This window comes from Myotis davidii, unplaced genomic scaffold, assembly GCF_000327345.1.
Source record: "Myotis davidii unplaced genomic scaffold, ASM32734v1 scaffold815, whole genome shotgun sequence".
Lineage (NCBI taxonomy): Eukaryota > Metazoa > Chordata > Mammalia > Chiroptera > Vespertilionidae > Myotis > Myotis davidii.
The window spans coordinates 49,225-73,866 of NW_006288179.1; the positions used below are offsets into that span (position 1 = coordinate 49,225).

At 42.9% G+C, this 24,642-nt stretch overlaps 1 protein-coding gene across 1 annotated transcript in view; it reads right to left on the reverse strand.

The window, feature by feature from the left end:
• PSTPIP2 (proline-serine-threonine phosphatase interacting protein 2) overlaps positions 1–24,642 on the reverse strand; it is a 32,943-nt gene that overhangs the window by 7,374 nt on the left and 927 nt on the right. The window contains exons 2-10 of the mRNA XM_015561473.1: positions 23,921–24,041; positions 16,138–16,215; positions 14,030–14,064; positions 11,020–11,126; positions 6,422–6,484; positions 4,881–4,979; positions 4,251–4,296; positions 3,089–3,168; positions 348–446 (exon numbers count right to left, since the gene is read on the reverse strand). Of these exons, the coding sequence (XP_015416959.1) occupies positions 348–446; positions 3,089–3,168; positions 4,251–4,296; positions 4,881–4,979; positions 6,422–6,484; positions 11,020–11,126; positions 14,030–14,064; positions 16,138–16,215; positions 23,921–24,041 (728 nt within the window). The remainder of the gene's footprint in view (positions 1–347; positions 447–3,088; positions 3,169–4,250; positions 4,297–4,880; positions 4,980–6,421; positions 6,485–11,019; positions 11,127–14,029; positions 14,065–16,137; positions 16,216–23,920; positions 24,042–24,642) is intronic.

Sequence of the window (24,642 nt, forward strand, 5' to 3'; positions counted from 1 at the left end):
GAACCCTGGAGTGACCATTAGCTGGGGCATCGGTCAGCTGCTAGTACTTGGTGCTGTCCTGGAGTGGCTCTTAGGACTTACATTCGTGGTGTAACATCTCTGTCTTCCATAGATTAAACTGTAGTCAACTCTCCTTTCTCTGCCCTCCTGCTCTGAATTTCTTAAAGAAAAAGTCATAGCAGTAAAATAGGCCAAGAGGCAGGCAGGTTAGGTGCTTATCTGGATCCTTCTATCAACCAATTGTGTGGCCCTGGGTAAGTCGCTGTACCTCTCTGTGTTTCAATTGAGAGGAGTGAACTAATAAATGTCTATAGTTCTTTCCATGCTAATGGATGCCGTTGACTTACCTCATCACTGGTGACACACTGTTTTGACAGCTGATTCACATGTAACCACAATGAGTTCCGAAAGAAGTTTATTCGTTCATATTCTTGAGCTTCCAACGCCTACAGAAACAACCACAGGTGAATACATATGCAGAGAAAGGGGCCATTTGTCTAGATTGGCTATGACTTAAGAAACAGAGTCACCTCTCAAGTATGCAAGCTTATTGTCCATTTAGGGTACTCCCCTCACCATCAAGGAAGCTCATAAACTCTTACAGCAAGCAAAGAATGCAGATGGATTCTAATATGGTATTAACACAAACACAATGGGGTATAACTCTGAAGGTAAGCAGCTATGATGAATCCAGACACCCTGGTTCTAACCTGAATTCCAGCTCACATTTCCAACTGCCTGAGGGGCATCTCCACCAAGGCAGACTACCAGAACCTCAGATTCCAAACTTGGCCCATCCCTCACCGCCCCCCGCCCCCATGAATGAATTCAATTGGCAAGATTGGTCAATTGGTCATAATTGTTGATGCTAGTTGATGAGTACATGGGGGTCCTTGCACTTGTCTTCTAAAGTTCTGGTTTTTTAAGTTATTGCCTGAACAACAGGTTTTTTAAAAATGTAAACAAATAACTCTTGGAAAATCAAGCTATTCTATGAAGTGGATGCTATTCTATTCAACAATGAATGTAATATATTAATGTATTTTTAAAATATTGAACACATTTTACAATGTAAAATTTTAAACATAATCAAGAGTAGAGAGATAGTATAATGAATTCCCATGTACCAACCACCCAGCTTTGTCAAGAATTTTGACCAACTTTGCTTCAGATTCTGTTAAAGCTCCTGTGTGCTTTTTCCAATCTCTGTCACCCACCTCCTTCCCCAGACATAACCACTGTCCTAAATTTTATCATTCCCATGCATGTTTTTATAACATGCACTGTTTTACATGTTCTCAAAACTTATAAAAATGGCTTTACTCCAGGCTTTCCCATGAGAGTGTGAAGTTAAGGAAGTAAAGCAAAAAAGAGTGTTTTAGCCCTGGCCAGTGTGCTCAATGTTTAGAGCATCAACCCACCCACCAAAGGGTCTTGAGTTCGATTCCCCGTCAAGGGCACATACCTGGGTTGCAGGTTTGATCTAGGCCCCGGTCAGGGCAAGTACAGGAAGCAACCAATCCATGGGTCCCTCTCACATCAATGTTGCTCTCTCTCTCTCACTCTCTCTCTCTTGCTCTCTTTCTCTCTCTCTCTCTCTCTCTCTCTCTTTCCCCCTTCCCCTCCCCTCCACTCTCTCTAAAAACCAATGGAAAAAATATCCCAGAAGATTAACAAACAAACAACAACAACAAAGAGTATTTTAGAAGATGGTAAAGACAGGTCAACTAAGATTAGAAACTGCAAAGTTCCCTGCATTTTCCTTATCACATACCAAGTGCATGTGAGGCTAAGTAATTTCTTAACCATTACTAGTAATTGATTCCTGTTTCATGCTGGTGCTAATGGAACATTAGAAGCAGCCACTGGACCTCACACCAAGGGGATCACTGGTTCCTCCGAGAGGGCAGGGGCAGGGAGCAAACCCCAGGGCCAGGAGGCTGGGACAGGCAGGGGCAATGAGGATGTGGAGACAGCTCCTTCAAGAAGCCGGGCTGTAAGGAGAGAAGAAGGTAGAGATGGGAAGCAATAGCTGCTAAGTTTTAAAGCCAGGAGGGAGCTGAGTTTGCGTAAATGGTAATGAAAGAAATCCCCATAAAAGGGAAGTGTGCACAAGACAATGGGGACAGGCAGCTGGATGGGATCCTGAGCCCAGATGGTGGGAGCAGCCACTTCTGTGCTGTATCAGGAGAAAAGGAGGGAAAGGGTATGTGTAGATCAGCAGTTTTCAAGTTTGAATTGGCATCAGAATCATCGGCAGGGCTCCTGGGCCCACTTCCAGAGTTTCTGTTTCCGGAGGTCTGGAGTTGGTCTAACAAGTTCCCCGGTGATGCTAATGCTACAGGTCTTGGCACCTCACTTTGAGAACCACTGGTAAGAAAATGTGTAGACAAGATAGGTACGCCAGGGTTCCTACTCTTCTGATAATTCATGGTCTCATAGGGAAAATAAACATATCAACTCAAATCATAGAGCATAAGTACCAAATGGAAGACTATGTGCTGCAGTGGCACACAAGAGGGAGCCATGAAATAATAAAACTACATTTCTTTTTTTTAAAAAGAAAGAAAGAAAGAAAGAGAAAGAAAGAAAGGAAATGTGTAGAGAGGGTAACTGAAAATGGAGGGAGTTTCCGGGTCATGTCTTATTTTCTCTTGTAAACACAATGTGCTGAAAATGAAGGGGGGGCAATGGTGAAATCAAAGGCGGAAGGAGGCTAAAACATTCTGAAGCCTGCTCACCTGCTGTCTGCATTTTCCTTATCACATACCAAGTGCACGCGAGGTTCTCTAAGTAACTAATTAACCATTAATTGCTTCATCTGTTTCATGCCTGTGCTAACAGAACACAGAAGAAAGCCTTGAACAGGCTTGGACAGAGTAGGGAAGAGAGAGAAAAATGAGGTTTAGGGGGAAACATGCCAGTTCCTTCCACCCTCCACTTCATCTTCTGATTTCCAATCTGCCCTCGAGCAATTCTATCAGAATCGGTAGATATAATAAGCGGATGGCACATTTCTACAAAAGTAGACTCTCCGAATCCTGGAAGCAAGACCCGCCCCCTCTTGAGCAGCGTCTGGCTGGGCTACCTCGCAGGCCTTGATGTGCTCGCTCTGCCACTCCTCTCGGACCTTATCCAGCGTGTTGATGTGCAGCATATACGCCTTGTCTGCAATGAAGGTGAGGGGCTTGGGTTCAGCAAAGGGCAGGGGCAGCTCGCAGACCTACCCATCAGGCTCATCCCAGATGGCAAATGAAACTCGCAGTGAGCGCACCGGGCTCCATGAGCTCTGAACACTGGAAGGCCATAATCACATCGCTCACCCTCATAATATCTTTGTGAAATAAGCACTGAACCAAGCAATTAGCAAGAAATGATCCAAGGGCCCTAATCTGTTTGGCTCAGTGGATAGAGCGTCAGCTTGCGAACCAAGGGGTCCCAGGTTCGATTCCGGTCACGGGCATGGACCTTAGTTGCGGGCATATCCCCAGTGGAGAGTGTGCAGGAGGCAGCTGATCAATGTTTCTCTCTCATCAATGTTTCTAACTCTCTATCCCTCTCCCTTCCTCTCTGTGAAAAAAATCAATAAAATATATATTAAAGAAAAAAAAAGAAAGAAATGATCCAAGGAAGGAGAAGTGAGAGCAGCGGGGGAACCTCGGTCAGGGTTTCCTTTGTCTAATTCCACCTCAATAGTTTCCACCCCTTTTCATTTTCAGGAAATGTATCCAATGACAGATGCAGAGAACTACCTTGAGCCCAAAAGGGCACCGAGTTACTTTAGCTTTAGGTTTAGAGACTTCTTAAGTGACCGTGGTCATGAGAGGTTTATTTCCTGCAGGACACGCTGGGGATTAAAAGCTTGGAGCTTAGATTTCAATGACAAGGCTTCCAGACGTGGCTGTTTCTTTCAGAGCAGGTACGAGTTAATCAGGACTGAAATGGGCTTTTTAAATAAATGTTCCAGAAAAAAAATCAGAGTGAGCCCCAGATCACAAAGCAGCTGCCTCATGCCCCTACCATCTCCATCCTATTACATGTACAGCAGCCAGACTGGGCAAGCCATGGCCAGAAACTGTTGGCTATTCACTTCCTCAGTTTCCCTACCCTTTTCTCCCTTCCTTTCCCCCTTCCTGTTTCTGAAAGCCCGTTGCCTATCCACATGTTCTTCATTGTTAGGTCTACCAGACAGATTTAGGATAAGGGAAACCCCACCACAACCCACCCCCATCCCCGGGGAACCCCCGTACCGGAGTCTTCTGCAGCTGTCTTCGCGGTTGCTAGTTTCACAAAAAGCTGTGAGGACATAAAACAAACGAACAAGGGATCAGGAATGCTGGGCCAGGATTCTATAGGCATAACAGATCTAAAAGCAATGGCTGCAAAGAGACAAGTGCTAGTACAAGTCTTACCTAGGGTCCTCCCAAGAGCAAATCATTCAACTTGCCCTCTAATCTTTCGCCATTGCAAAATATCCATCAAGCACCTTGCCCTACGTCTTCCTAAAGCCATACTCCTGCCCTCTGGTTACTGACAATCTTCTATCCAGATTTTATAAAATTAAATTTATAATATACCCAAGCAGGAGGCAGCCTGGCTACAAAGAATACATGAGTTGAGCTTTGAAGAAAGATGGAAAAATAAATCAAAACTCCCTCCCCCACTTATCACCCCACTCCCTCTCCATGGCCTCCTTTCTCTAGCTCTTCCACGACCCCCAAAATGTGAAGGGTTTTTTTGGCTCCGAGGATCCTAATTAGCCTAAAGGAAGATATTGCCAGAAGCTTGGGGAGCAGGTTCCTTTTACTTAAGATCATTGATTGGCTTTAGCTTGAGATAGTAAATCTCAGACTTTTCAGGCGGTCAGCCCTCCCAGGTACCTTTTCCTGTTGCTTCGGGTTGACCAGGTTGGCACTTCGGTGGACAGCCTGCTCTGCGTCATCTTTGTCTCGGCATTTCTGCTCATAGTTCTTCTTTGCCTTAGTTGTTATGAGCCAAAAGAGGACCAAAATAGGTGAGCACAACATAACCCTGAAAAGCAGCCATCCTAGCCTGCCAAGCCCAGCGAATACAGGGCACCCTGAACAGGGCTGTGATCACCATTAGAACGTGGCTGCTCAGAAGGCTGATGCTGTTTCTTGTCTATCGCTGCAACATCTCTCTAGCCTTTTTCCCAATGATGTACGTAATGGCAGCCTGATCAAGGAAATAAAAACTCCTATTTGGCAAACAAAGTGCATGAGCGTTAAAAACTGACCAGAACAAAAGATGGCATTTCAGATGGGAAAAATAAAAAGACCTATCCTATATAATAAAGAGCTAATATGCTAATTAGACTGAACAGCCAAACGACCTTCCGGACGAAGCCAGGGCTGCGAGGGGCTGCAAGGGCCAAGCCCCTTGCATTGTGCCTCTAGGGTAACTATAAAATATGTAACCCAGCCCAGCCACTGTGGCTCAGTGGTTGAGCATTAAACTATCAACTGGAAGGTCACAGTTCGATTTCCGATCAGAGCACATGCCTGGGTTGTGGGCTCAGTTCCCTGTAGGGGACATGCAGGAGGCAGTCGATCAATGATGTTTCTCTCTCATAGAAGTTTCTATATCCCTATCTCTCTCTTTTCCTCTCTCTTAAAAAGAAAAGATTGAAGGAAAGACATATAAATTTTTAAAAAACATAATCCAACATTCATAATCCTTAGAACTTAGGTTTATGAATCACTTGGTCATAGAAATTATAATTATGCTTCAATATTCTACTGTGCCTCACCAGTGCACGTGGACAGTAGCAACAATCCCATGATTTCTGTTGCATAAGAATAGTCATGTTCCTTTGTGATTAAAGAATTCTGTTTGAGCCCCATTCGATTCTTGGTCAGGGCACATGCCTGGGTTGTGGGATCGATCCTTAGTAAGGGACATTCAGGAGGCAGCCAATTGATGATTCTCTCTCATCAATGATGTTTCTCTCTCTCTCTCTCCCTCTCCCTCTCCCTTCCTCTCTGAAATCAATAAAAATATATTTTTAAAAAATAAATAAATATCAATAAAGATATATCCTCAGGTGAGGATTTAAAAAAAGATTAAAAAAAAAAAGAAATCAAGATTGAGAATAGTCATGGCGGGGGGGGGGGGGGGCCTCAAATCCAACAAGATAAATGGGATCATATGGTATATATAATTTTGTGTCTTGGCCTAAAATATTTAAATTAACTTGCTATACTTTCCCATATTAGAAAGGTAATATTAGGTTCCTACTATTTGGTTTCATCCTCAATATTCCCAAGGCTTTAAAAAGAAGAAAAGTGAAATCACTAAGAGTCATTGTATTAATAAATAACATTATTGAAATGTTATTTGAGCAGGAATATGCTCATATACAGCACAGAATTTCAGGAAAAGGCAATAAAGTGAAACTCACATCCATGGTTTTCTTGAATTGTAAGCTCCTTTGTTTATGGACAGCATCCATTATAAGCTCTGTCTGTGAAGAGAACACAAGCACTATTAATACAAACAGAAATTACTGTTAATACCATCTTATCTTGAAGGGGTGTGTTCAAGATGGATTATCTCATTGAGTCCTTACACAACCCAGAAAGTAGATATACTATTTATTATTTCACAGATGAGAAAACTGCAGCAAAGAGGTTGAACAATTTGCCCAAGGTCCGATGCTGATTAATGGAGAGGGTCGATCTTTGAACTTGGGCTGCCACCATTGGGAAACATTGATCACCTTAGAACAGTCTCTTCAGCAAATCTGGGATCAAGAAACCTTGGTGTCAAAAGGACTTTTTACACTTTTGTTAAAGTGCCATTTATATTTTAAAAGGGGGCTCTTTTCTGTAAGCTTTTATATTGACACAGTTAAATTAGACTTATAAACACTCACTTCTGTGGCATTCATCAATGTCACACCCTTACCCAGCAAGGAGCCTGGACAAGATGAAGGGGAGAAATATTTGTAGGACAGCTAAAAAATACTGTTCTCCCACTCTTTTTTAAATATATTTTTTTATTGGTTTCAGAGCGGAAGGAAGAAAGAGAGGGAGATAGAAACATCAATGATGAGAGAGAATCACTGATCAGCTGCCTTTTGCATGCCCCCCACTGGGGATCGAGTCAGCAATCAGGGCATGTACCCTGATCAGGAATCAAACCGTGGCCTCCTGGTTCATAGGTCAATGCTCAACCACTGAGCCACAACAACCAGGCTGTTGTCCTACTCTTCACTCCATCTAATTCAGAAAAGGTAAACTACTCTGTTGTGTTACTTGGGAGCAATTTCTTTATTGTGGTTGTGACATTAATACATTTATTAGTCAAAGTAATGCAGCTAATAATAAAAATGTACCTCAGACATAACAGTCGCTCCAATTTATCAAGCATTATGTGATAAGCAGTTTTCCTGCATCACAACAACCTAGTACTCTTATTCCCATTTTCTTGACAATAAACTGAGGTGGATTAGTTTACCAAAGGTTAACACTCAGCAAGTAGAGTTGAGATTTGAGCCCAGAAACCTGATTCTTGTGCCCTTGTTCCTAATTATGACCCCAAACTACCATTATCCCTATGGTAGCTCTATAAAAGCAATTGGGAAGATAGAAGATCAGGAGATGCAATCATTCAAAATGAGCTATGACATTGCTTTTGTGCAAAATGATATAATGCAAAATAATATTGAAAATTAAACTTGAATGTGGTTTCTTTTCTGCCATATTAAGTTGCTCTCTGTTACCATAACACACAAATACAGATTTTCAAGATATCTGGAGAGAATATCTCACTTCAAATATGAGCTTTGTAGAATACATGAACTTCCCTTGAGGGAACCCCAAGAGGCCCTCAGAGAACTGAGGCATCATCTTCTCTGAAAGGGAGGGACCAGAAGAACCTATGCACCTGCTAATGGTGAAGAAAGAACAGACAGGGTTCCTACATGATCCCCACATGGAGGACTCATGGGCAGATCCTTGCCATTGCAGGCATGGAGTTGTGTGGTTCACATTAGCCCCTATGTGCATTTGCCAAGAGGAGGAGCTGGGTTTATGTATTTGATAACGGTTCCCGATTTTCCCTGGCTCCATGGAGCAGATCCATTAGCAATGTTGGTCTATTCTATGATCCTTTCTAGTTCGAATATACACACTGCCGTTCTTCCAGTTTGGAAGCTGCGACTATTTTATAGTTTATAGCCCAAGCCAGGCCTTCTTATGCCCAAGTTCTACATAACACCTGCTTCAAGCACCTCTCAGATGGCTACAAAGTTCTGTGAGCCAAACCTTTTCACTTCCTATCATTCCTTGCTCTGCCTTCAAGGTTTCCTGGCATTTGTACATCAGTAGGATCCTCGAGAGCAGCAACCTACTCTCTCACCTGACAGGTGTAACCCAGAGTCCCAGAGGTCACACCATTGGTGACCTTTGCTCAAGGCTACTCGGTGACACCAAGTTCTGCTCTGGCTGCTGCACCACCTTGATTTAAGTGTCCTCACATCCACGGTTCACTTAGAGGGTGACCCCACTCATGGTGGCCCCTGTAAGTCAAAGGTTCTCTTTCAGGTCTCTGTGGGGAGGCGCTTCTTTGAGGACTCGGACTTTCTGCTCAGGCCAAATGTAATAACACAAAGTAGTGCAAAAGCACAATCATCCCTGGTATAGGGTGGGGAGAAGTAAGAGGGAGGGCAAAAGGAAGAGAGATTTATAAATGGCCCAAATGACCCTGCCCTAATTATGGAAATAACTACTTAGTGATCTGTTTGTCTGTCTACCCCACTCAGACTGTATTCTGAAAACTGGAAGCATCACTCTCTGGAACTAAGGAGGTTCTTTTCTTTGGAGACTGCTCTCCAAATAGACAGAACAAAACTCTGCCATGGTCACTCCGATCTCAGCTGATATGGTAAAATGATGTGGGTACCAGAGGAGAGAGTAACTGACCATGTGCTATCTGTCAGGCTTAGGACATTCTGGGCTGGGGAAGGAACCTCGAAACCCTAAAACATCAAGACTCCTGAGAATAGCTCCTAAGACCCCACCCTACCTGCCAACCACCAGGAGTGAGAGCCTCACCTCTTACCACCCTCACCTATATTGCCTTTCACTCTGCTGGTTTTAGATTCAAGGTCACTTCCTCCAAGAAGCCTCCCCAGCCCAATAGATTAGGTGAGGTGTTCCCTCTGTATGTTCAGGTGGCCTGGATCTCCCCTACCATTTAAGGTTCATCACACTTTACCCTGATTGCTATGTTACCTCAGTCTCTCTGGCCATACTCTATACTCAGTGAGGGAACGGTGACCACATCCATATTGTTCACCACCCTCAGATAGTTGTGTAAGTAAGTATAAACTTCCGGCCAGTCATTCTACAGGCACCTCCCTGCCCCAGTTTAACAAAAGAAACCAATTGATGGCTTTCCTAGATAAGTGGAAATGGCTTAATTTCCAAGAAGTGAAAAACCAAAGTGTGCAGGGTTTGAACAGTGGAAATGAGAAGTTGGCAATGACATATTTTCCCCCAAAGTCTGAAATTTTTTTAAAAGTATTTATATACGGAAGTTGGTACAACCCAGAGTTCACTGTGATACAAGTCTATGCAAATGTATTAATCAACTTTGGACTTCTCCCAGAAGGCTGGGAAGGAGGCGTGTCCTGCTGTAGAGAGCACACTAGGGTGTATAGGGAATGTGGATGACAATGGTAGGCTGAATACCGGCTGCTCTATTTAGACTTCAGAACGTGGGCTTCTGGCGCTGAGAATTCTCTCAGCAATTTGTTAGGAGGGGACGTTTCAGAAGCCTTGCAAAATTAACAAAACTTACTCCGAAATGACTAGGGCTACCCCGGGTACTTGAAAGATGGGGAGGAATGACCCTCCTCTCCTCTTAGTGGAAATCATGTGTGCATGGACCCTGGTTGTCTAAGGCATTTTGCTTCTTGACGTTTGCAATTCCTCTAGAGAGGTGGGCCGGGCTGGCAATATCAGCCCCAAAAGTTTGCCCATCCAATAGTGGGTGTAATAAGGTCTACATATTATTTCTGCTCTGAAAAATACTTTGGGCCAGATAGACCCCTGAAACCTGGTACCTGAAGCTTGCATTTGGTGGAAGTGCTTAATATGTATTCCTTAAATGTTACAGCCTCCCTTCCTAGTAAGAAGCACAGCTGTCAGAGCTTCTCACAAAATGATAATAGAGGCAAAGCAATGTTTTAGGAATTAAACAGAAGGGAGGGTCAGGCTCAATCCCAGTGGGGGGTGCGCAGGAAACAATCACTGTTCCACTCTCACATAGATGTTTCTCTCTCTCTCTCCCTCTCCCTTCCTCGCTGTCTAAAAAGCAGTTTTAAAAACCTTTAAAAAAATAGTAAGGAGTCAGAATAGTGGCTGGTCTAGTCTAAGTAACACTTGATCTTTATAACTTCCCAAGTGTCTGCCAGTTTTATTAACTTGCTCACTCCCGTCTCCTTACGTGTGGTTGGCCAGAGTGGATCCTAATGAAGAAGAGCTTATGCACATCTGCTTTGAAGACAAGAACTCGGATTTCCCAGAGCCTCAGTTACCCCACTTGTAAAACAGCTGGACTACATTCTGGTCTCCAAGGAGTGAGACTCCTCTCCCTCTTACCCTCCCTTTACTGCCTTGTCCAGGAGGAGTGTGGTCTAGGAGCCCTCCAACGTGGCTATGCTAGACTCTCCAGAAGAAAGATGGGGTTCCCCTTTCCAGTCAGAGTTCAAATAGTGGCAGCAGATATGAAAAGAAGAGGAAAGCAGGCTGTACCCCTAAATCTAGCAAAAATTATAAAAAAGAAGTGGCCTGGGTTGGGGGGGGGGGGGGGTGTGGTAAGTGGGCACAGAACCATGAGTCTCCACATAGTTGCCAATAAATAATCACATGGGTTAAACGAAGAGCATGGTTACACGAGCGTGGGAGCCACGCCAAGGAGTTGAATGAACAAGCAAGCCTGGAGTATTCTGCCATAAGAAAGGCAACATTTTAACACACATGCAACCCCGACCTTTTTCCGTTGTAGCTTTTGCTTTTCCCTGAATTCTTCTAGCTTCCTGGCCTCTTCTCTTAGAGTCTGTGCAAGCTGAATGTGACATTGTGCCACATTGTCTACTTCTGCAAAAGAATTTTAAAAAGCAATAAGCAGACAGACATATGTCTGAATTAAAATATGCAAAACTGTACACAATTTAAAATTATATACAAAATACTGAAGCAAGTGGCTAAACTAACCAACTGCACTTGGTCACCAACATTTATTGAGACTATCCATGTGCCCAGCACTGCCCTGGCCACCAAGATCTAGGCTGGCAAGTCTTTAGCTTAGCCTTTTACCAGTAGCTGTTACTAACCTACTGTACGTCCAGGACCAGGGAGAAGTTCATGGAGCTTACGTGCCAAGAGACATTCCTAAACCCACTACAATTTCAAACCCCATCCTTCGTTTTCAGTAGGTGAGCTCTAAGGATCTCTAACATCTCATGTGCCTGAGCATTTTTAAGAAAGTCATACACTAAAATTTTGGCTACCAAGAGTTATCTCTGGAGAGAAAGGTTATTGTTGATTTTTCCCCCTTAGTGTCTACGTAAAACCTTTGCAATGAGCACGACTTACCTCTATAATAGAAAAATTAAAATGTTAATCTTACTTGTTCTATGAAAACAAATTGAAGTATGGCATGTAAGCTAGAAAGACTAAGAGATCTCATCTAAAAATATTTTTTAATTCGTGTGTGTCAAGATAACTTGAACAAGGTTAGAAGATACATGACAATAAAAAGATATTTGCAATCCGTATAACAATTAGTAAATAACTATATTAAAAGTATTCACAAATCAAAAGAAACATATATTCCAGTGTAAAAAGTTGGTTAAAGAACTTGAAATATAAAAAAGATCAGCTCAATGGCCTATAAACATTTGAAAATATATTCAGAATTAACACAAAAATGCAAAAATTTAAAACACTGAAATAGCCCTGGTTGGAGCAACATCCTGTGCACTGAACGGTCAAGGTTTGATCCCTGGTTAGGGCACATGCAGGAGGTAATTGATCGATGTTTCTCTCTCTCTCTCTCTCTCTCTCCTTCCCTCCTTCCCTCCCTCCCGCATATCAATGAGAGCATATCTTTTGTGGGGATTTAAAAAAAGCAACAGACTAAATGGAAAAAGATATATGCAAACGATACAAAATTAAATTAAATAGAAACATAATTTTTTACCTTTCAGTTTGGCAAAATTTTTAAGCATGAAAAATTTGTGGTATTGGAGAACCTGGGGGAAAACAGCACTACTGGAGGAGGGGGGGTGGGGAGATCAATACAACCTTTCTGGAAGAAATTTGGCATTTTGTAGGATCAAAAAAATTTTAATGTAAAAGAATGAGGCAGATCCACATGAACTGAAATGGGAAGATGTCTATATATACTATCAACTGAAAAACCAAATTATAGAGAGTATGCATAGTATAACCTCAGGTATGTCTGCAACTTGGGTGTCTGCAATTAGAGAGAGGGAGAGAGAGACTGAGAGCTTTAAATGCATAGACAAAGGTCTGGAAAAATATATACCAACTGCTAGCATGATTAAAAATTGATATTTTTCATTTAAAAAGCAATTTAAAAACATATGTGCCACCCCATAGATTTTGATGCATTGCCATGGTGTGATCCTATTTATTTATATGAATAGATATAAACATAACTGTGTGTATTGTATAAAAATGTTGGAGGCATATTTACCTGTAACTGCTTAGCACTAAGAACTGAATACTTGGGTGTTTGCTATCTTTTTCACAGCTAGTTGTCTCATTTGAATTTTTAATATGAATATATTTTTTAATAATAAAATGAAGCTACTTGTTGGGAAAAAAGAAAACAAGTAAAGGAACAGCAAATAAATATGCTTAGAGGACCCAGCCTATGCTGAAGTCCCCCTGAGCTAACCATGGTTGGCCTTGTGGGCATGCAAGAAACATGAAGACACTGTCCACATCTTGAGAAATGAATTTATCAATGAGTTAAAGAGGGAAGAGGACACCTATGGAAAAGTTAAAATGAATATTTATTCAGTTAACCTTACAAAGCTCTAGAACAGCCGTGGGCAAACTACGGCCCGCGGGCCGAATCCGGCCCGTTTTAAATGAATAAAACTAAAAAAAAAAAGACCGTACCCTTTGATGTAATGATGTTTACTTTGAATTTATATTAGTTCACACAACCACTCCATTCATGCTTTTGTTCCGGCCCTTTGGTCCAGTTGAAGAACCCTTTGTGGCCCTCGAGTCAAAAAGTTTGCCCACCCCTGCTCTAGAATCATTAAACTGGCTACAGAAGCACTTTAGGCACATGTACATAACATGCCTTGGTAAACTCCTCAGTTTGGAAGCACCAAGTACTCTGAAGAACAGAAAGCCTTGAAATTATGTTTCTATGTTTTATTTAATTTATTATTATTATTTTTAATCCTTACCTGAGGATATGCTTTTATTGATTTGAGAGAGAGAGAGAGAGAGAGAGAGAGAAATGAAGAGGGAGAGAGAGAGAAACATCGATCGATTACTGACTGCACGTGCCCTAACCAGGGATCGAACCTGTTACCCTTCGGTGCACAGGATGATGCTCCAACCAACTGAGCTACACTGGCCAGGGCTATTTCAATGTTTTACAATTTTGCATTTTTGTGTTAAGGCTGAATATATTTTCAAATGTTTATAGAACAGGAGATTCTGAGTAACAGGCCTGGGGAATATGAGAACTGGACAGGACCCTTTGATGACCAAATAGCAGGGCCTCAAGCTGGACTTCAAGTGTGAGAACCACTTCTGTAAGGAAGTCAAATGCACAGCCCGACATGCAGGTGTGAAAGGTTCTCCAGCTCACGTCAACTCTGCAGAACTATTTCTCACCTTAGGAGTTGCTTTCATTTTTTTCCACCCAATGCGAGATTTCTGTTCAAATGAAAACCCACCTTTGATGACAGACAGAGCTTGCCAAGAACAGTTTTTAAAGAATCACTTACGCTGCTTGAAGACTTCAAGGGACCGCTTCAGGGTGCTAAAAAAAACCAAAAAACAAGTGCATATATCATTTCAAGTTCTGGAAATTGGCTGTACAATCTCCTTCTAATGCCACTGCATGTGCCTCTCGGCCCACAATTTATAGACTCATCTAAGCCCACAAGCTTAAGAGGACAGCAGAAAATCAAGACTTCAGGGGGTGGAGTCTAACTTTGGGGGTGGCAGCCTGGCCATGTCACCTCCTCCTCTCCCTGCTGTTCTTCATTAATGTGCAACAAGGAAATAGTTTACCAACCTTTTTTTTTCTTTGTTACTCCTCACCTGAGAATATTTTTTCCCATTGATTTTTAGACAGTGGGAGGGAGGGAGAGAGGGGTGAGAGAGAGAAAGAAAGAGAAACATTGATGTGAGAGAGACATATCAATTGGTTGCATTCCGGACCTGGGCCAGAGATTGAACCTGCAACCCAGGTACATGCCTTTGACCAGGAATCTAATCCAAGACCCTTTGATGTATGGGCAGATGCTCTAACCACTGAGCAACAAAGGCCAGGGCTCTACCACCCTTTTGACAAGCACTTTGGCCTTAAACCCTAACTAGGTCTATCAGAGGCCAGAGTCCCTCAGTGTAGCCAATGAGGTGACAAATCCTACCTAGCTCATGAATGAGCAGTCACTCACTCTCATAGGGTGCCTTCCTAAAAGTAATCCTGGAGGTAACAGAAACACAAGTCACCTAGATGGCCTTTCACTTCAACCTGGCAGCGAGGTCCCCACGTCTCATATCCTGCTGGGTGTTCCTCTCTGAGGTGTATACTCATAAAGGGAACCGACTGGCTTTTCTCACGGAACAGAACAGAACAGAGCCAGTCTCTCTCTATGAATTTACTCAGGTACCAGTCAATTGTGTAACAATATAAGAAACACCATTTGGGACCAGATTCATTCCGCTAAATATATTTTCCAAGAACTATGTGAGAGAATGTGGCTGTTACCCATCACATTACCTCAAAAGGTTTTGGATATTTTCCCAAACAGCTTACATATTTTACAAATAAATGTTGTTGTTGGTTGTTTTTTGGGAGGTGGGGGTGTCAGCTGACCCCTAATCTCCCTTTAAAGTATCTAAACCCTGCTGGAATAACAGTGCAACTTGCCTAAGTCTACACAGTTTTGACCTGTGAACATGTAAATATTTTACATATTCAAAAAATAAAACTAAATGAAACAGGGAAAAGAAAAGGATCCCTAAATTTTAAAATAAACTGAAATGAACTTAATATAAAATTGGTTACATAATCACACAGAGAAAATAAAATTTTAAGTGACCTTAGAACACAGGATTCTTAGTGAAATACAGCCTGAGATCAAGAGGAAGTGCAAGAAAATGGTGAACTTTATCCACAAGTTTTCTTGTTAGTAACAATAGTGATATTATTTTGAAATTTTTTGATATATATTATCGTATAAAGCAAATAATCATGCTAATACTGTCAGGAATTAAGATTTCCCATTTAAGAGGAAATGAATGTAAAATTAAGGAAGCTAGGTAAAACCCTTAAAGTGAAATCAGAATTGGAAAGCTGATTACGAAGCCTTTCTAAGTATTGGTTCCTGTATGACTGACTGCCTATGAAGCCAGGAATGATGGAAGAATAAACAACTGTAGTAAAGAAATCTCACATTGGTGGTGAGAACTATAAATGGTGCAAAAACAGTCTCTTGTAGCTATCACAAACTATGTATGTGTATATAGGTGTGCATGCATGGGTGATGGTGTGCATGCATGGGTGTGTGTGTGTGTGTATGTGTAAGCCTCTCTATTAAATTTCTAGTATAAAATTATATATAATGTAACCCCACCTATGAAAAAGTATACATTGAAAAGGACTTCAAGGGAAACTTAGAGAATATTAATAATGAGTTGTAGCTTCATAGTTCATTTTAACCTTTTTTCTATTTTTCCAAAATTTTCACAACTGAAATTAAATAAATTAAAAATTGTCATTATCCGAGACACTTTGCCCTCCTGGCCAGCTCTTTCTTCTGAAGTGACGGGGCTCCTGGCAGTATAAGCCAACCTGGAAACCAGAAAGAAGTGTGGCACCTACTTGATCTCAGACTGTCCACATGGCTTCTTCCTAGAGAGGTTGAGCAGATCTTTGCCATATCTCTCTTCAATTGATGCCCTAAGTGGAACAGAAGAGAGGGTTATAAGTCCTCCTCAGGGCTGACTCTTAGTTAGGCCCCTTGAAGGCAAAACTGCACCTTTGAGAGTAGCTCAGATATAACATCACTCTCTAAAATACAAAATTCCCTCTACGTAACAGGGAAGAATTATAAAAGACCAGTGGCCTTTATCTCTGAGGTGGTCTTCTCCGGCTAGAAGTCCCTGACATAAACATTACAACAAAACCAAGCATGGCCTCCAACCAGCACAGATTAAAATGTCAAAACTATGATCCAAGGCTATGTATATATTTGGGGGTTTTTAGTGGCATAAGAGCTACTGCCATCGTTTTTATTGTACAGTGGGGCCTTGACTTACGAGTGTCCCGACTAACGCGTTTTTTTGAGATACGAGCCATCTCTCAGCCGATTTTTTTGCTTTGAGTCGCAAGCTCAAAAAAATTCGGGTTACGAGCCAGCTTCAGATACCCCACCGCTAGTTGGCTCAGCGAACGTCACAGTGATTTGACATACGAGTAATTTGAGTTATGCACTCCGTCACAGAACGAATTAAACTCGTAAGTCATGGCCCCCACTGTATATGCCAATCATAGCACCTTGACCAAAGTATAAATTCCTTGGGAAGAACCATGTTGTTAGACCCAGAGGGGATTTTACAGAACATCAACCACAACCCTTTCATTTTACAGAGGAGGAAACTGACAGAGAGAAAGGTCTAGGGCCCGAGCAGTTCTCAACCTGTAGGTCATGACCATCGGAAAACACAGATATTTACATGACGATTCATAACAGTAGCAAAATTACAGTTATGAAGTAGCAACAAAAATAATTTTATGGTTGGGGGTCACCACAACATGAGGAACTGTATTAAAGGGTCGCGGCATTAGGAAGGTTGAGAACCACTGGTAGGCCCTTGATTAATACCACTGCTTCCCCCTGGGAAGCCGGGATTAAAAGACCTGGGAATCTGGGCTTTCATCCCAGTACTCTACTTCCCCATAGGTCTCAGCTTCCAGCACATTCTATTGGGTACATGTTATGAATTGGATTGTATCCTTCTCCCTCCCAAAAATGTTGAAGTTGTATACCCTCCAGTATCTCAGAATAGAACTTTATTTGAAGAGTGGGTCATTGCAGATACAATCAGTTGGGTTTACAGTGGAGTATGATGGACCCTTAATCCAATGAGACTAGTGTCCATATAAAAAGATGATATGAAGACACAGGAGAAGAATGCCCTCTGATGATGGAAGAAGAAACTGGAGTTAGCAGCTGCAAATCAAGGAACACCCAGGATTGCCAGCAACACTAGAAACTAAGAAAAACACATGGAACAGATTCTCTCCTTGAACCTTCATGAGAGCATGATCCTGCAGACATCTTCTTTAAAAACATATTTTTATTGATTTCAGAGAAGAAAGGAGAGGGAGAGAGAGATAGAAATATCAATGATGAGAGAGAATCATTGATCGGCTTCCTCCTGCATGCCCTGCACTGGGGATCGAGCCTTAATCAGGAATCAAACCATGACCTCCTGGTTCATAGGTCAACGCTCAACCACTAAGCCACACCAGCAGGCCTGCAGACATCTTGATTTTGAACTTCTGACCTCAAAAACTATGAGAGAGTAAATTCCCAGTTTATGGCAATTTGTTATGGAACTCTTGAAACTCATACACAGGGTACTATTGTCAAGGGAATCTGTTATTGCCACCCTGGCAGTCTGTTATTCTTAAGCCCATCCTGAAAGATAGTGAGGATCCCAGAATAAGAGCTGTATCCAGGGCAGGTCGGCCTCTCCCTAGAAAAGAACCATGAGCCCAGCTGGTGTGGCTTAGTTGGTTGAGCATCCTGTGCACCAAAAGGTCACCATTTCGGTTTCTGGTCAGGGCACATGTCCAGGTTGCAGGCTCAATCCCCAGTAGGGAGCATCCAGGACGCAGCCGATCCATGGTGTTTCTTTCTCATTGATGTTGCTCTCTCTCTCTCTCCCTCTCCCCAATAAAAAATATATTTTTTAAAAAAGAAAAGAAAAGAACCAGGAGATGTACAGGAGCTCATGGGAAGAGCAGAGTCCCAGGGCACTAAGGCTGGGGATCCCCCAGTCCATAGGTGTAGCTGCTAACCTACAAGTGGTACAGGATTCCATGCATAAAGGGGTTTCACAAACACGCTTCCCTCCTCCCTACTCAGTATTGTGTTGCAATACACAATTAAGAGCCCTGACCTGGCCCCCAAGTTCCTGGAGAAACGCCTTTCAGAAAAATATATCCAGCCATCATAGGAGGCCATTAGTAGAGTGGAAAAACCATTAAACATGGAGTTAATAGAAGTCCTGGCTCCACTACTTAGTGCTTTTATAATCTTGGACAAGTCATTTAAAGCCCCATTAAGCCTCAGAGTTCTCATCTGTAAAATGGAGCTGAAGATGTATACACTACCTACCTTCTAGGATTAACATAATGATATTAGTAGTGGGTACCATTTACCCACCACTTGTTGTGTATCAGGTACTATACTAGGCACACTGAAGTGGTTAACAACACAGATTCCAGAGGCCAACTTTCCTAGGTTTAAACCAGATCTATCCCTTATTACGTATGTAACCTTAGGCAAGTTACATAACCTCTCTGAACCTCAGTTTTTTCAATTGTAAATAAGGATGATAAAACTTGCCATACAGGGTTATTATGATTGAATAACCTAATATATGCAAAATACATGGTAGCTGGCTTATATTGAGTACATCTTCAATAAATGACAACTATTAACATAATCTCATTTAGTCACACCTACTCTCTGCAGTATGATTATCTTCGATTTTCTATTTCTTATTTCCTACTTATATCAGGGGTTCTGTTTGTAATACATGGCCCCATAAGGGGCTCAAAGGAGCAGAGGATCTATGGATTTGGGCTACCAGTGATAAGATAGGTTCATTTTCATTGGTAACCAGTGGAAGACCTCAGACTGGAGTGCTATGTAGAATGCTTCCTTTAAAGAAAAAAAAGAAGAAGAGGAGGAAAATTTGACCTGGATTTTGAAGAATGGGGAGAATTTACTCAAGCATAGAGGACAAAGGAGGATGTTCAAGGTGGGAAATAATGGAATAAAGATGAAGAGGCAGAGATATCCAAAGCATGCTCATTTACAAGCCTGTCTGCTGGAATAGAGTGGTGTCATGGGTGAGAATGTATGAAACAAAAAGAAAAGATGCCCTGGCCTGTTTGGCTCAGTGGATAGAGCATCGGCCTGCAGACTGAAGGGTCCCAGGTTTGATTCCGGTCAAGGGGGATGTGCAGGAGGCAGTTGATCGATGTTTCTAACTCTCTATCCCTCGCCCTTCCTCTCTGTAAAAAAAAAATCAAAAATCAATAAAATATATTTTTTAAAAAAGGCAAATAGAGAAGGTCTCTGTGCGAGGAACAAGCCATCTTCCCAGAAAGCCCAGAGTTGATGAGTCATAAACATAGGGTCTGTATGTAAGATGTCTCTGGGTTTCTGTCACTTTCTAAGTTCCCACGGTAAATGACTTACTAACTTAATTTCAAAAGTTATACTTTTGCCCTAACTGTTTTGGCTCAGTGGATAGAGCATCGGCTGTAGGACTGAAGGGTCCCAGGTTCGATTCTGGTCAAGGGCATGTACCTTGGTTGCGGGCACATCCCCAGTAGGGGGCGTGCAGGAGGCTGCTGATCGATGTTTCTAACTCTCTATTCCGCTCCCTTCCTCTCTGTAAAAAATCCATAAAATATTTTTTTTTAAAAAAATTACACTTTTGCCCGACCAGTGTGGCTCAGTGGTTGAGCATCAACCTATGACCTAGGAGGTCACAGTTCGATTCCCGGTCAGGACATGTTTAGCCACATGTCACAATAATTTTATAAACATATGTGTATCACACTTGATGACTCAAATCAGTAAAATTATACATACTTCTTTAAAGTTACACTTTCATGCAAAGACTGTGGAAACAATAATACCTCGTGCAGTTGATATGTGTTAAAGGAGACTATTTCTTTTTTAAAATAATATATTTTTATTGATTTCAGAGAGGAAGGAAGAGAGAGAGAGAGGAAAAAAATCAATGATGACAGAGAATCATTGATTGGCTGCCTCCTGCACGCCCCATAGCGGGGATTGAGCCCACAACCCGGGCATGTGCCCCGACCAGGAATTGAACTGTGACCTCCTGGTTCATGGTCAACCACTGAGCCGCTCAGACTGCCGTGTGGTGCTCATCATAAATGTCATCATTATGCCTTTCCAGCTGATTGGAAGGGTAAACTGGGCAAATTTGCAATTTACTGATGGATTGTTTGTTACTGTGTTTTGTTACTTACTTGCTGTGTTACAATAAGGCATCCAGGACTTACTGGGGACAGATCAGCTACAGAGCACATACTGAGACATGGCCCAGGGATCAGCCATACGGATGCAGGAAAGGCAGCATGCTTGCCTATTCCAGAGCAGCATCTGACACTACGCTTTGCATTTGAAAGGCAGCATGCTTGCCTACTCCAGAGCAGCATCTGACACTACGCTTTGCATTTAGGTGATTGTTCTGTCTGTCCCCAAATGAGTGTAAATGTGTTGACTGGAAACCGCCTGGGTATAACCAAGGTTGAGCTGCCAGAAATGCCAGAGTGGTCCACGGCAGGACTTGGACACTTTGGCAAGAGGGGTTGGGTGTCACAAAACTTGGATATAGGACATATTTAGCCACATATCAAAAAAAATTTTATACATATATGTGTATCACACTTGATGAACTCAAAATAATAAACAGTAGCCTGGCTGATGTTGTTCAGTGGTTAGGCATTGACCTATGAACCAGGAGGTCATGGTTCGATTCCTGGTCAGGGCACATGCCCAGGGTTGCCAGCTTGATCCCCAGTGGGGGGGCGTGCAGGAGGTAGCCAATCAATGATTCTCTCTCATCACTGATGTTTCTCTCTCTCTCTCTCTCTCTTTCTCTTTCTCCCTCCCTCTCTTCCTCCAGAGAGAGTAAAGAAAGACAGACAGAAAATAATACGTATTGCATGATTCCAATTGTATGAAGTTTTGTAAAAGACAAGTCCCTCTCCCTTCCTCTCTGAAATCAATAAAAATACACTTAAAAATAATAAGTAATATATATATGACAGATTGCCGCTATCTTTGCTTCTGTCTCTGTGCGTGTGGTGCCTCTAGTCCATACGAATATGCTAGGGTTCCCCATGAAATTACAGCAGCTCAGTAAAATAATGCTCAAGAGCCTCGGAAGACGTTTCAGCAACATCAGCCTCTGGCCCAGACTCAGCAGACCGAGTCCCACGTCCCATAAGCACCCCACACCTCACAGAGCAAGAGGAAATGTTAGGCACCCCTCAAACCAGAAGAGGACTGCACTTCCTCACATAAATTATCGCTGAACAAGATGCAATGGGGGAGCCCACGCTCTCTCCTCGGTCACAGCAGCCTCCTTCTGGGAAGCACACCACCAGCAAAGGAGCCCAAAGGCCAGGCCGGCCACTCGCTCAGGGGCCTCAAGTCCCCACCCTCGGGTATGTGTACATATCTGACACTCCGAACTCATGGCAGCAGATTCTTCCTCAAAATCAGAGCACGTGGGACTGGTTTCTTTTACTGTGAAACTCCTGGAGAAAAATGGCCATATTCTAGAAATACAGTATCAATACTTCACCATGCTTAACTTGCATCTATTTCTCCCACTTGCCCATATATTTTTGTGAAACAATTTAAAAGTGCGAGCTTAGCTTTTGGGTTCAATTTGGACTTCTGTTTTTCAAACTGTGGGGCATGACCCACTAAGGAACCATAAATCAATCCAAGGGGTTATGACCAGCATAAAATTCCATTTAATGTACTCACTGAAATAGAATTGAAGAAAATCATAGGGTAGTGACGTTTTCTTAAACTTTCGTTTTCTGTGTGTGTGTACTGGGTGGCAGTGTAACATGTATTCCTTACTGAGGGTTACGTTTCTGTAAATGCGGACACCCCTGACTTACACCACCACCCCACTATGTCAGGGCACCACTGGATGGTCCATAAGCTTCAGCTATTAGCCAACACCTCCTTCATGGATGTGCTGCAAAACTGTTTCATCTCCACGAGAAAATGTGTAAATGTATAAAAGCCCTGATTGGAAGAGGAACACAAAAGCAAGGGGTGTTCTGCAGTCTCTCTCCTGCATAGTCACGGGACACTTGGTTGCTTGCTACTTTGTCAGCTCTGTTGGAAACAGGAGGAAGCCCACCTCCAGTGCCTGTCCAGAAGAAGGAAGGCTGCAACTTGCTGTCACCATCGTCAGCCACGGTGGGTAGAAGAGGAGGCTGGTCGCTTAAAGGAGGAGGGGCAGTGACCAGCTCTATGGACCCCCCAGTGGATAGACCTCGCTCTGTCCACCCCTCCTGAGATGCACAGGGGGGCAGTGGTCCTTTGAATCCACTCAAGGAGAGAGGCCTCACCACCTGAGTGTGGCTACCAGTGTGTGCTCTATGATGCCTAATGTTCTCTTGAGTAGAAAGTAGAGAGACTTGGTCGAAGACACTTTGATGTCTTATCTCCAGGTTATGACTCTCTAACTCACTGTTAATTGGCTTGGGACCTAGCAATGACCTGAAACTTAGGCCAAAAATCCCCCTAAAGCACTCCATCCAGAATCACAATGGAGTATTCCAGATGAGTAAGTTCCACAAAACTAACTCACTTCATTAAGTATAGAATTTAAAAAAAAAATCGCCCTAACCGGTTTGGCTCAGTGGATAGAGCGTCGGCCTGTGGACTGAAGAGTCCCAGGCCTCTAAGAAAAAGAAAAGCAGCCCTGGCAGTAACTCAGTTGGTTAGAGCATCGTCCCAATGCGCCAAGGTTGCAGCTTTGACCCCAGTCAAGGCACATATAAGAAGCAAACAATGAACGCATAAATCAATGGAACAACGAACTGAAATATTTCTTCTCTCGCTCTTGCTGTCACTCTCAAATCAATAAATTTTTTTTTAAAATTTAATAAAAAAAGGAAAGATAATCCTATAAAACAAGCTAGTATCCCAAGCCATACTGCCAGGTAGAGTGCCATGACCTGTCCCACATCTTTGTCACTGCTCCCTGACCCCCAGTGGTCTCAGAATCAGGCTCTGCCCCTCCTCTTCCCTCCCACTCACCACATGGGTCATGCTCATTCTCATCTCCAAGCTTGCTGTTCCCCCACATATATCTAGATACCCCTCCACCTATCAAATCCACCAAACCCTTGGAGGGCCACCTCAAGGATCTCCTCCTCCACGAAGCTCCCATGACCCCCTCTTTTGGCCAGTCCTCCACAATCCCCCTCTCCCGTGAGGTCTCTGTGTCATGGGTATCACACAACTTAATGTTTTATTACGTTTTGTTTGCTGCTTCATTCATAAGTCTTATCTCTCCAACTGGTTTCTAAGAACATTAGGACAAAGATATCATTTACATCTTGGGGAGCATCCCATAACCTGTGTGTGTGCGTGGAACATTGCAAAGGCTCTTGTGAACCGTGAAACACAACCATGAAACAACATCAGCCGATGGCCCAGACTCAGCAGACCGAGTCCCGGGTCCCATAAGCACCCCACACCAGAGGAGCAAGTTCCATGAAGGAGTGAATCGTTCCTTGTTTGTGTGGCAGCATCCTGTCCTCCCTCTGTCTTCAGACAGGAAACAGCGTGTACCTTTCTTTTAAAAAGTCTTCGAACTCTTTGCAATTCTTGCGGCCGTTGTTCAGATGTTGGATGATGCTGTCGTAGCCAATGGTGCTGAGGATGTCCGGACTCTGGTGAAAAAGGAACAACCCTTGTCAGACCAGGAACAGCACAGATGGAAGCCCCGAGGCCTGAAGAGATGGGGGAAGCCCACAATGGGAAGTTGCTGAAACACGTTACCTCCAAGACATATGTGACCAAAATAGAAGAAGTAAGAATGCATGTAGCTGTGGAAGAATTTTTAAAATTATGAAACTGAAGGGGCCACAAAACAGGAAGGAAGTGACTGAGGACTGCGAGGCACATGGATGAGGGAACTGGCGGAGCCCCGGGCTGCTACCAATGTCCTAAATCAAGCCAGGACTGGGAGCAGGAGAGCCTGACCCTAACATCTTTTCTCATAAAACCAATGAGCCCTGCTGAGGGTCAAGGGTATCGCTGCAAAGGGCAAGCAGCCCTGAGCCAGGAGCCAGGCCCAGGAATGAGAGAGAAGGTCTGGCTTCCCACTGGGAAGCATGGAGGGAAGCCGGCATTCAGCATGCTCCATGGTCCCAGTTTGGGGGCGGGGGAGGATTTTTTTAAATTTAAAATTAGCATTTTATTCCTAGTTTACTCTACTAGTGCTCCAAGGTTGGAGGAAGGTGCCCAAGCCTTCCAAAGCATTAGCTTAGATGAGGTACATTATAAAACTC